General features: G+C 36.5%; 1 protein-coding gene across 2 annotated transcripts in view; it reads right to left on the reverse strand.

The window, feature by feature from the left end:
* The window catches only part of LOC121733870 (lysine-specific demethylase 3A), a 200,247-nt gene that overhangs the window by 119,687 nt on the left and 67,270 nt on the right, over window positions 1-13,290 (reverse strand). For both annotated transcript variants that reach the window (XM_042124265.1, XM_042124264.1), the window contains exons 4-5: window positions 6,435-6,656; window positions 515-599 (exon numbers count right to left, since the gene is read on the reverse strand). In XM_042124265.1, the coding sequence (XP_041980199.1) occupies window positions 515-599; window positions 6,435-6,656 (307 nt within the window). The remainder of the gene's footprint in view (window positions 1-514; window positions 600-6,434; window positions 6,657-13,290) is intronic.

A 13,290-nucleotide genomic window follows, 5' to 3' on the forward strand; every position in this document is an offset into this window, starting at 1 on the left:
TTATAGTTAAAGTTATAGCTAAAGTTACAGTCATAGTTAAAGTTAGTTGGTGCAACCCAACCTAAATTTTAACATTACTAAATCACACTATTTAAGTTTTGTCTGCCACTATGGTACTGTTATAAATTCTAAATTATATTCTTTTTACGGCTTAGCAACCCAAAAAGTCCCTTGTTTTAGCAAACTTACAATAGGTACGTCTTATAACAGCATAACTTTTGGATATTTTGCCAAGGAACTAAAAGTGACTCTATTAACTATTGTAAATGCTATCGTGTTGGCCTCGTAAGAGCATTGTGCATCACAATTGTAGTATTTTATTGACCTGCATTTAACTGTTGTGTAGGACTATCCTATTTAATCTTTATTATTAACTTCTCCCACAATACAAAAAAGTAGTACAATCATTAGGATGTAGTTACAAATTATCGTAGGAGACTGGTGCCCTAACTAGGTTGCCCTTGTAAATGGGTAACCAAGCCCCCCATTTAATTAAGTGAACTAGGTTTTTTACCTCCATCACCAAGGAGTTTCATCTGCACCAGGGCGGGGTCTTCGCTGTGCTCCTCCAATACCGTGTCGTCAGTCACAGTGAGCTCCTGTGAAGAACAAAACGTCAAATTTATTTTAGAGTCTGTGCACTAAACAGTTGTCTTATTATGCAAGATATACGCTTATTGCTTAATCATTATCGTTCCTAAATTATGTGGCAGTTGGAGGTCAATGTCCTCAGTGCTTAAAAGATCTACATATTTAATTATAAGTACTAAACTTTAGAACATAATGCAGTAAGTCAACAAAATTAACAAAATGACTACTTACTTAAATTTTACCCAACTACTATGTAACAGTATGTACCTACCTTTTTATTTGGTTTTAAATTTAGGTAGTATAATATACTATAATAATAATTTTTAAATAGATATTTAGCCTTATCATTATTGGTAACCTCACCATATTATTCGTACTATTCACTAGTCTCAAACAGACTTGAGCAAACAATATTGAAATCGATTTTCGCCAAGTTTAAACAAAGGCGGAGTTTTACGAGCGCCTCGAGCCGAGATCAAAGGGCTCAAACCTGACAAGTGACTGTTGAACGTCGAAATGGCAATTAAAGATAAGTAAAGATGTCGGAACGTGGAAATTGGAATTAATTCTGTTGTTGATATTGAGATAAAGGCCTTGAGAAGTCTGTAGTTGTGTTGAACAAACTTGTGTATTAGACTCTGCATTAAGGGGGGTTGAATGTGGACTAAAGTCGTTTTCTACCCTTGGGCAACATATTGGAGTTTAGGTGGGACAGGAGTAGAAACTAAAAATAAAGTTAAACGCTAACAATCCTCATCTATATTGGAAATTGGCTATGTTGACGTAATAACGGTAACGGAAGTTTATCAAGTAATAGAGTAAAAAGTAAAGTTTATTCATCTTTCAAATCAATGGGACAATAACTGAATAGATAAAAACCTGTTAAAAAACCTCGAAACTAGTCTCCGAAGATATTTATAATAGTATAAGTAAGTACAAAAATTCCAACAAATCAAGCAGACCTAGGCATTCACCTAAACACTGCAAGTTTATCTCATTCGCACAGCTATTTAGTTTAAACGAAATCCCCACATTCTCGGATGTAAATAAAAACATTGTTTGAAACTTTCTCACGCGGGAATTAACATAAACAGAGTCTGTTTCGTGTTCGTTATATCCAATCAATAACAAATTACCCTCGCTCTATTGCGCAACTATGATTGATGAAGCGCTACTGAAAATATTGATAGCCAAAGTTTGTTAGTAATAAAATGTATCAAATAGCGTTGTAAAGTACCAATTTAGGGTACCTGTTTGTTTAGTGTTAGGTGTATACTTGGTAGGTTATTTATGTTGTAGGTACAAAATGTTTCTTTTTGATCTAATTTATTTAATAAAATCACATCATGGTTGAACGATATACAAAATATTGTAAGTGATATAACATAAAAACCATAAAAAAGCCATACCCTACACTATATAATATATTATATACCCTAGTCCTTTAAAAATCTAGGATCTAATGTCTGACTATGATAAATTATTACTACAAAGAAAAATAGAGATCACTCATAAATAATTATTCTAAATCATGGAGAATCACAAAGTAAAATTACAATACAAGTTATCAAAATTCAAATTACACCCACAACATAATAACCTTGATACAAAAATACAACTTCAATAGAGTTGAGCCCTCGATAAACATATTTGTGAGCCAAAGACAAAGTTACGGAAACTTTGTTGAAACAAAGAGAGAACTTTCGGAAAGTTACTTGGGTTACCAGATCCCCATCCCCCCCTCCTCCGGGGCAACGGGCGAAATGCTCCGAAACTTTGACATCTCAGATGGACAAACTTTGCTACTCGCTAATTCGAAATATAAATTTGTTTAATGCCCTAACTTTTTAACTATAATTACAAAGCAAAGTTCGAGATTAATTTAAGTGCTTTGCGATCTTATCCCGAACTTTTGCTATCGACGAGATCGGGATAAAAATAGCACTTAATGTTATGATTGGGAAAGTTCGGAAGCCTTTTGTATGATGTATTATTTAAACTTACAAATTATTTTGTTATTACACTTGTTCTCAACATTATTCTAGTATTTAGACTTGGTACAATACGCAACTCGAAAGTACCATGTCACTTATGACCTGTTTAGATCATTCCAATCCAGTGATCCAATCCAAAGCTGGATTGATCACTGGATTGACGCATTATGTCTTATCCCATAAATTGGATTACTTTGCTGATGAAATTATCGATGCGATTATTTAACTACCTCCAAAACGTTGCTGTTGGACGCACGGTTGGATACTCAAAGGAAATACTTATATCGCCTCGGGACTCAGGTACATAAGGTAATAGGATTAAATTTGATTTGTAAACATCACATAACCTTTGGTAAATTTGAAGAAAAATACCCCCGGCGCAAGATATTCCGGTTCAAAGGGAAGGATGAAAGAAAAATAATAAAGTGTTTCAATAACGCAAAACAAAGTTTCTCTTTGAGTTCGTCTCACCCCCTTGAGGTGGAATCGAGGGAGTTATATTTATATAACGACATTTCTCCGACATAATTTAATACAACCCATCTTTGCTAAACATGTAACGTATTATAAAGTTGAAGGGTTATTTAGTAACTTGATTACTGTTTATGACAAAACTGTGAGCTTATAGCAAATACGGAAGAGTCTAGGCTAATTTTACATATTTTAAGTTTTACACTAGTCAGCTCGATCAACATACGTATTTTAGACTAGGCTACCTCACAGGTAGGAGTAGAATTAAACGTACTTGCATCTGAGTTCATTAAATGCGAATGCGTTATAAATTATAATATACTAGCTGTCCCGGTGAACTTCGTGTCACTTTAAAACCTTCCCTGGACTTCTACGAATATTTTAAGACTAAAATTAGCCCAATCCGTTCAGCCGTTTTCGAGTTTTAGCGTTACTAACATAATTGAAAATCCATTTTTATATATTTGACTTTTAAGTATTATCACAAATCTTTTGTATGGGAGTATAGAAAAGTGTTGTTTTAGACTTTTTCAGGAAAAAAAAAAAATTTTTTTTAGAATTTTTCTCTCCGTAAGAACCATCCTCGTACTTCAAGGAATATTTTAAAAAAAGAATTAGCGAAATCGGTCCAACCGTTCTCGAGTTTTGAGCTTAGCAACACATTCAGCGACTCATTTTTATATTATAGAAGATAGATTATAACATATTATGTAGAATGCGCTACATAATATTTGCAATTCTCCAAGGATTTATTGAGAACCAAATTAACGCCGCCATTTTGTTGCTACGTCATGTGATCCTTGTAGATCTGTATCAATTAACATAAAAAAAATCTAAAACAGTGATCCTTTTGTTGTGGGTTTCTTTGGAGTAACATAGTTCTAACTCTATCTACCAAACATACTTTAGCAATAATTGACAATAACATGACTATTACAAGAATACAATTATTATTATCTAGTAATTCTAGCATAATAATAGCTCCTTGTATGACACCGAGCATTGTCCGGCATCCGAGGTATTTTAAGCCGCCATAACACTCGAACCAGTTTGTTGATTAATTCAACGATCAAGCCTAATAAGTCCATGCGTATAAAAACCTGGGCGAATGGAAAGCGGCATTTATGTCTGGTCGTCCGCTTATCTTCATTTAACGACTTTCTTAAAAGTGCCTCGTAGTACCCCGATCACACTTCTTCGATTTCTAGTATGACCTTTGATATTTACAAGAGAGTCCATGCAAAAGAGTTATCTTATCGGACTCAAGAAATTCAGAATACAGAGCCGCTTCTTTGTGTAAAATCTCGTTATCGAAATATTTTACTTCAGGTTACAGGAAATACTTTAGGTAACATGAAATACTTTTTCAGTGAAAAAAGTATCCATATCCTTTCCATACCAAACTTCAACGAAGTCCTTTCAATGATTTAAATATGAAGAGGTTAGAGAAAAAGGTGCGAACAGACAGAATTCACACTTATAATAATTATAACTATGAAAATGTGGATATTATGCAAACAGTTCCCGTGTAATGGAAGCATAAGGCGTACGTCCTTATAAAATACCATCATTACTAAGCTGGATAGCGTCGTTCAACAAACAGGTTTAAAACAACTTCCCGCTTTGGACTTGTAGAATGGCTTTACAGTTACCTATACACGCTTATGGCCATTCTAGAAACAGGACATGATTATTGATAAACGCCGTATGCGGTCGTATCGCATGCGTTATCTAAATCGTTGCCATTTCGACATTCATTTATTCAAATCGAAACACCGATTTTGGAGCTTATTTAAATTGGTATGGCGAACCGCGAAAACTGGTGAGACTAGACTAGATTTTATAGTCCTAGCTAGGCAAATCTTGTATATTTATAAGATCATCTTATTTTTTACGATATGTTTTTGTACATTTTATACATTTTTTTTACGGGATGATCTTTATTACTATATAACGTAACAATTTGGTTTTTGGACTCTCTGCAACGGATGTATGTTGGTAGAGATTGACGAAAGAGTAATTTGTGCGTATAACGTGCGTGTAAAGTGGACCTTTTACCTTTGTTCGACCAAACTTTTTATGTAATAAGAATGAAAGTCCCATTTCTATGCAAAAATATGATTTTAATCGTCACTCAAGCAAGCTGCTATTTCTACTAAAACTCCTTGCATCGATCTCCTAGGTACTTAGTTTAATAATATAACATTTAAGGCCTACTAAGCACCACGTAAAATCAATACAAACAAGCTATTTTAGGAGCGCCTATCAAGTGTAATACCGTCCAATTTTGTCAAAACGTCGATGTCTAATTTAGTCCCATTCTCCCCCGGGAAAAACCATCTGTAAATAATAATTCACACGCATTGATGACTATATTAGATGCCCTCGTTTCTTGTGGAACAACAAATTAACAGAAAGTAAAAGCGAAATATGTACTTCTTCTAAGTATAACAAAAACTCGCGATATTTTTTTAATTGACATTGGCAGTAAATATATATTGACTTTTTAGTTGTAGCAAGTAAATAATTAATAATTAGACTTTGTAAATAACTCATTAGTCATTACACAGTGTTTTTATTTTATTTTGATAATAAAGGTAAGGCTGAACAAGAAATTAATAAATTTTTAGACTTTTGGACGAAAAAAGGCCGTTTCTTTATCAAAAACATCTGCTTTAACAGTTTTCCGATAAATACGATAAGAAATAGAAATCTGATTTCCATTAACCGGTTTACTAAATTTTTGGATATTTTCGTTAATTTATTTTGGGAAAGTAATTGGTTATTTAGGTTCGGGTCTTATAATCTAATCTGGATGAAATATAGCCTAACTTAGGCCTCGTTCGACGGGCGATATAGTTTAATCTGACGATAAATTTTCAATTTCATCTAATCTTTAGGATACCTTCCATATTTTATTGTAAATATTTGAATTTTTATCTGGTAGCTTTTTTCTTAAGCACCACAACCGTAGGAATCTACGATTGTGCTGCTATGAATTTTATGTTTCCGTCGATTAAACCTACTAAGTAGGTTAGGTTAGATCTTTCTTTACGATTCATTTAGTTTTCTAAAATGTAAATAAAGCTTAGTATAATGATACCAATTTGTTTACCGCGCAATTTAGGAAACTTGCAGAACCCACGGATGTAATAGTTCTGAATTTTTGACGCCATAGGTACAGTAGACGGCACTTTGTATAAGATACGTTTAGGATCTGTTATATTTATGTGGCCACTGGCAGCACTTAGTACGTTTTGGATTGGCGATAACAGTTCACAGCACCTTCGTTGCGTTGCGTCCGAGATAAATTGAAAGGTAAACCTAACTTTAGTAAATGAAAGGTAAAGGGCCTCATTTGAGGACAGTACCACCTACCCCGGTATGCTCATTGACGCCAACGATGACCGCGGTGTACCACTGCGTGGCGCCGGCGACGCGGTACACCTGGGCTCGGCAGCCGCCCAGCACAGACGGGGTGGTGGTGAGGATGCGCTGGCCGTCCTGGCTGGTCCGCCACTCCGCCGCCTCTGCGGCGAGGGCGGTGATGGTAGCGGCCTCCACGCCAGCCTCCGCCCCCGCTAGTTTCGGCTCCCAGTTCTGAAAGAGAACAATGTTACATGGTAGACTTTGGGAGACGCTTAGCAGTTATTGACTAATGGACGATCAACACAGGGAAATACATAGGAAATTGAAGATTTTTCTAAAGCACAGAAAATTTGTCATTGGGCAGCTACTAATTTGCGATAGATCGTTTCGATCAGTCGTAAAGGAACTAGATAGAACTGAGTTTCTATGACTACTGAGGGTTTCACAATAACATCAATCAATGGTTTCTAAAAAGCAAAGGAACCACTTCATACTTTCATTGTAAATGAACTATTTACAATGAACAGAAAGGATCTAATAATACCTATCCTAAACGACGTGTTTAACTATTATAGAGGTGCTACTATCCAGATTCTAGATTTTAGATGTCTGTAGATGTCTTTGTAGATGTCTGTCTAACTATAAAATTATTCCTCAGACAACATTTAATAAGTTATCAGACAATCAAAATCGCATTACAAATGCATCCATAACATTTTATGAAGTCTGCTCCGTGTAATACATTACACAAGCACTTGACCTTTCGCTTAAGTGCCGCGGGTCACGACCTCACGACAAGTGTGACCTCAGTCAGACCCACCGGCCACAGCTGTCTTATTGAGCAGCCATTTTTCAAAACAAATGATAATCTTAATAATGAAAGTATGCTCAGAGTTCAGACCAATTACTGATAATGTTAATAATGAAAGTATGTTCAGACCAGTTTAACAATTTTCTGAACAATTACTATAGATAGGTCTTCTTTTTTCACTAGTCTTGTTGAGCTTAAATACGTTTTTGATTAACTATTGTAGGAGAAAAAAGAAGACTTTTTTCTTTAGTAAACTACTTCACAAGCACGATTATTAGTGTATACTTTATATTAAATGCGAGTACGGTGTAGTATAATAATAATATATTGCAAAATAAGCAACCCCATTTAGACACATACTACGAGAAGACTAAAGAAAATATGGGCCACATAAAAACATTCAAGATACTTCTGGGAAAGGCATTTTACTGCAACTTTAAATTTAAAACTTAGCGAACAGATAGAGCCCTAAAATTTATGTATCTGTTAGAAACTGCAGTTATCTGACCCAATTTAATATATTGCCGCACTCCCTGCACATTTGACCGCGCTGGCCTTATTTCAAGATAATTACTCTACTCCACGAGTTCTAAATGCGGAACTCCAATATATCAATCGTCATGTACCTAATTACTCTTATAAGTATAGTGTACAAAATGATACTAATTCAAACCCAAGGAGTTTTAATTTCATATTAAAATGAGACTGATAAAAAAACTAAAAGGATAATGAATTCCCTATCATTGAATTACATAATCTTTTGAATTACTTACAAGTCTTCAATCTTTGTAACTTTTCGGGACAAAAATATTTTAATCGAGACTCCAACTAAACCTGTATGCTATGCCTGTTAAGTAGTAAAAAACCGCATAGTCAAATAGTCAATAGTGGATAGTACGTATATAGCCATATTTACAAACTGTCATAATGATATAATACTTTGATAAAATCCAATTCATGTCAAGAGAGGCAGACATAATAAGCCAGTAGGCAACATACGGGCAATCGTAAATGTCCATAAATAGTGCAATTACCTCAGCCGATAGTTAGCTATGTGACCTCGTAATCTGCGACCCACATTATCAATCACCCACATACAATTATCGGCCTATCTGTTTACACTTTACTGAACGTTCGGAAAGGTACTTCAGTGGAAAACTAGTGATTAGATACGTGTGAATATGCATCAGTTTCTGGCAGTGCCGTAAACAGTCTTTTTTGCGCCCTGTGCGAGCTTTTACAACTGCGCCCTTGCTTTTTTAGATAATATTATAGTACCCAAAATATAGGTCTACATATTTTACTGTTGGAATCGTGCTCTAGGCGCGCAACGGGAACTATTATCGGGAGCAAACCGAAAAAATAATACTCCTGCCTGGTTTTGCCATTTTTGCGCCCCCCCCCCCAGAGTCTACGCCCTGTTACTGGGCACCGGTGGCACCGCCCTATTTACAGCACTGGTTTCTAGACACTTAGATTATGTTTGATGTTTTCTATACTAAAGTTATATCATAAGACTTGTTTATATAAATATTTGTTTTTAATTATGTGCGTGGCGACCGAAAAGAAAGATCTTCCAAGTTCCGACCGAGCGAGCTCGGTCAGGCCGAAGCCCACTAACGTCATTCTAAGTGTACACATGCGGTTTTCCTCGATAGTTTTACTCCAAATCGAGTAATAATTACTGTGTGGACCGCAAAACTGACAGCTCGAAGGCTCGCATCGAGCCGGCTCGATGGAATTAAATATATCGATTTAGAAAAAAACTATCGAGCAATGCTGAATGTGTGGACGAAATCTCGAGCCGCTGGTTTTGCTCGACGTTATTGCTTGATCGAGCAAAACCGTATGTGAGTACTTAGCATAAAGCTACGGTTTTGCTCGATAGTTTTACTCCAAATCGAGCAATAACCACCGTGTGGACCGCAAAACTGACAGCTCGAAGGCTCGCTTCGAGCCGGCTCGCTAGAATTAAATATGTAAAATAATATGTCATTTCCTTCGATTCGGAGTAAAACTAGCGAGCAAAACCGTATGTGAGTTAGTAGTTAGCATAAGACGTTGTATATGCCGTTGTATTGCCGTGTTGCGATGTTATATCTTGCCGTGCTCAGAAACTGCGATAGCGCGATGCAGGATTATGGAGCTTGTAGGTACCGTCACAGATATATATCAGTTATGCAATTGCATTGGAAATCGTGTAAAGACGCATATTAGTCTACAGTTGCCCAAGATCGATGTCAATTAAAAAAGGTACAGACAGCTACGCCATCATGGTAGCACCGTAGCAATCATGCAACAGCTGTGGTTAAACGTGAAAAAAGGCCTTTAAAAATGCAAATAACCTTTATATACAATTGTAATAGAATATAATGCGTACATATTTATGTCAATGTTACAGCAGGCACCTGTGTGTGACGTGTCCGGTACGTTGAACCCGCTGGTCTTCTATAATAACATGTAGCTCTTTCTAATCTACAAAGCTAGGTACCTAGGTATTGCTAGGTATTATGCTAATACTTAGGGTGGGTTCACAAGTGTACTGTGAACCCACCCTAAGAGCGTCCGTGGCCTAATGAGTAGAACTTCGGTTCGCACTCCTAGAGGGTGCAGGTTCGAACCCGGGTGGAGGCGTGTACCTATGAGACATTTTCTGATCTCAAGTACATAATACGGACGCTCGTACGGTGAAGGAAAAACATCGTGAGGAAACCCGCACATAGTTGGTCCCAGACGTATTGACTAGTTCTTTCCTCTGGACTAGGCCGACTATGATGCGAGAATGCCGTATGCGCTTGGGCAACCATACGGACATTTAAATCTTGTCCCAGGCACTACAGTATTTGAGGAGTGGTTACTTCGCTCTGAAAAATACTGTATAAATCATCCACAACGGATGTAAAGGCCTAGTTTTTTTTTTAGGGTGGGTTGCACCAACTTACTTTAACCATAACAAAATGTCAAATGAACTGTCCCTGTGAAATCCCTAGTAAAAGTCTACAATGGACGCCATATTTGACCATAACCTTAACCTAAACTATAACTACGCCTCTGGTGCAACCCACCCTTAGGGTTATAAATACGAAAGTGTGTCTGTCTGTATCTGTTACCTCTTCAAGTCTTCACGCTTCAGCTGAAGAGATTAAGATGGATATGGAGATAATATTATGGTATGCTTGAAAGCCTGACCGCTTATGTTAATAGCCATTTATGATAAGAAAAAATCAGCCAAGTGCGAGTTGGACTCGCGCACGAAGGGTTCCGTTATCCGTACCGTTATTGAGCGAAAGTTAGCAAAAAATTGTGTATTTTGTATGGGAGCCCCCCTTAAATATTTATTTAATACTTTTTTTATTAATTATTAAAGAACAAATATAAATAAGAATTTTGTGAGTATATCAAGTGCCTACCTGCTACCATTATTGATTACGAGCAAAAAAAGCCAAAGAAAATACGTTTATTGTATGGGAGCCCCCCCCTTAAATGTTCATTTTATTTTGTTTTTAACCGACTTCTTAGTATTTGTTGTTATAGCGGCAACAGGAATACACAATTTGTGAAAATTACAGAAGTCTAACTTATAGCTATAGCGGTTCTTGAGTTATAGCCTGGAGACAGACGGACAGACATCGAAATCTCAGTAACAGGGTCCCGTTTTTTACCCTTTGGGTACGGAACCCTAAAAAGATTCCGACAAATGGGGAACCTTCGCCAATCGTTAAAAAGGCGTGATCATTACAAATTGCATTAAAACAGCACGAGTAACATTACAATGAGAGCCTAACTTTTGTTCGGTTAAAAATACACTTGCTGCTCACAAAGGTATTGCACTGTCATCTTATTTGACGCTCCCGGCTTCCATAGCCAGGGAGGTTCGCTTAAATTATCGACTAACCATGACAAGCTAACAAAATCCTGACCGAGCTTTTTTAATCCGCTAAAAGGCAGTAAGTAATTGTAATTAATAATTAAATGCTTAAAGTAACATTTTTAAGATTACTTAAAGTTTTGTGTTTTATGTTTCATTATTAATATTACATAATATTAGGCATAATTAAAAAAAAGGATAGACGCAGACTGGCGAATGACTCCACGATAAAACTATGATGAGACTGTCTGCCTGATGATTGAGGTCCATGAAGATATTTCATAAAAATTAAAATTACTGATTAATAATTGAAGTAAATCCCACAACAAAACTTTCTCAATATTAATAACAATTAGTTAGAAAACGAAAGCCGAAAGCCCTTCAAAGTCTTACAATACAAATTAATTAAGTTCGAACTTCCAATAATTATTACATTCACCCATTAGACAAGAGAATTAATATTTTGCAATTTACTTTCTGGACAATAGCCTACGCAGCACGCAGCTCGCATCACGCAGCACGCATCACGCAGTAGGCTTACCGCTAAGTACTAACTGTGAAAAAACTAGTAGTTAGACAGCTTAGAGTGTGATTTTTGCAATGCAAAGTTTTGTATGAAAGTTAAAATAGCTGTGGCTATACGACACAAAAACCACATAGACGAATCTATCTTAAAAACCAAAGCTGCCGTGAGAAGTCTGAATAGCGCTTGTCGACATTTTTCAGGCTGTCACAAAACTTGTCACTATACCAAGTCAAGACTGACTAAATATGTATTGTCCTACTCCTACCTTTAAGGTGAGCGCCAAGCCTACGTCTCTCACTTACTTGAAACGCGAAAATCTTAAAATTTAAAGGTGCACATAGAAACAAATATCTTGTAAATTAATAACTTTACAAGATATTTTTTTCTATGTGCATCTTTATGTGATTTTTATGATATACTATATAATACCTACTAAATATTCCGCGCGGCTTCGCCCGCGTAAATTAGGAATTTCGCGGAAACCGTACATTTTTCCGCAAAAAAAAATGCATATGTCCCTTCACGTGGTGTATTATTCATGTGTGCCAAAAACATAAAAATAGCTCCAGTAGTTCTTAAATAAGCAATTTCATATAATTTTCCCCGTTTTTTCCACGTTTTTCTCTGCTTCTTCGCTGCAATTGATCATAATAATATATAGCCTATAGTTTTCCTCGATAAATGGGGCTATCAAACACTGAAAGAATTTTTCAAATCGGACCAGTAGTTCCTGAGATTAGCGCGTTCAAACAAACAAACAAACTCTTCAGCTTTATAATATTATAGTAAAGATCACTGAGGTATAAGTACTACGTACGTAGTACTTAATCTCAGTGGTATAGATATAGATATTAGTATACGTCTGACCTCGTGTCTGTCTGTCTGAAGTGAACGACTTAAGCAGCCTCCACACGTTGGCCGTGTTTGCCGAACAGAAGAGGACGGCGCTATACTAAAAAAGAGATCGAATTATTTGCGTCTTTCTTTCTGGTATAGCGCCATCCCCTTCTGTTCGGCAAACACGGCCAACGTGTGGAGGCTGCTAAAGGTATCGTGCTCAAAAAACCAATACAACTTTCTCCAACACAAACAATAAGCTAATATGGCGCGCGTTTTTCACGGTCAAAGCAATTTCGCTTCTACCCACGTAACTCGTGTCACGCTCCGCGGACCCTTTCCCTGTGATTCAGCATTACGCAACGCTGACTCGTGAATCGTGGCTTCAATGTTTCATTCCTCCTCATGGCTTGATTACACCTACCGAGTAGCCTAGCGTGACAGTGCACTCTGCCAAGGGCACTGTCTCGCCATTCTACTCGGTAGGTGTAATCAAGCAATAATTATTAATTAGTATAGTCGGTCAAAAACGTACATAAACATCATTCTGTAAAGAAATTGAACGATTTAATATTCTATTTACAGTCCCTATGTTGTTATGTCTCGCAGTGCTTTTGCCTTTGAGTTTGTTATCGCAAGGTTTTTGCTGATACCTAATAGGAATAAGCGATTATGGAGTTGGATTGCGTTATTTTTGCTAAGACATTGATTAAGATATATGTATAGAAAATAAAGCCGCAGACCTGATTTTATTTGCAGTAAGAGTGCACTGTGAAGACATGACAGGTTAGAACAATAAATTGCAATACAACAAGACGCGCTA

The sequence above is a fragment of the Aricia agestis genome, chromosome 14 (genome assembly GCF_905147365.1).
Source record: "Aricia agestis chromosome 14, ilAriAges1.1, whole genome shotgun sequence".
Lineage (NCBI taxonomy): Eukaryota > Metazoa > Arthropoda > Insecta > Lepidoptera > Lycaenidae > Aricia > Aricia agestis.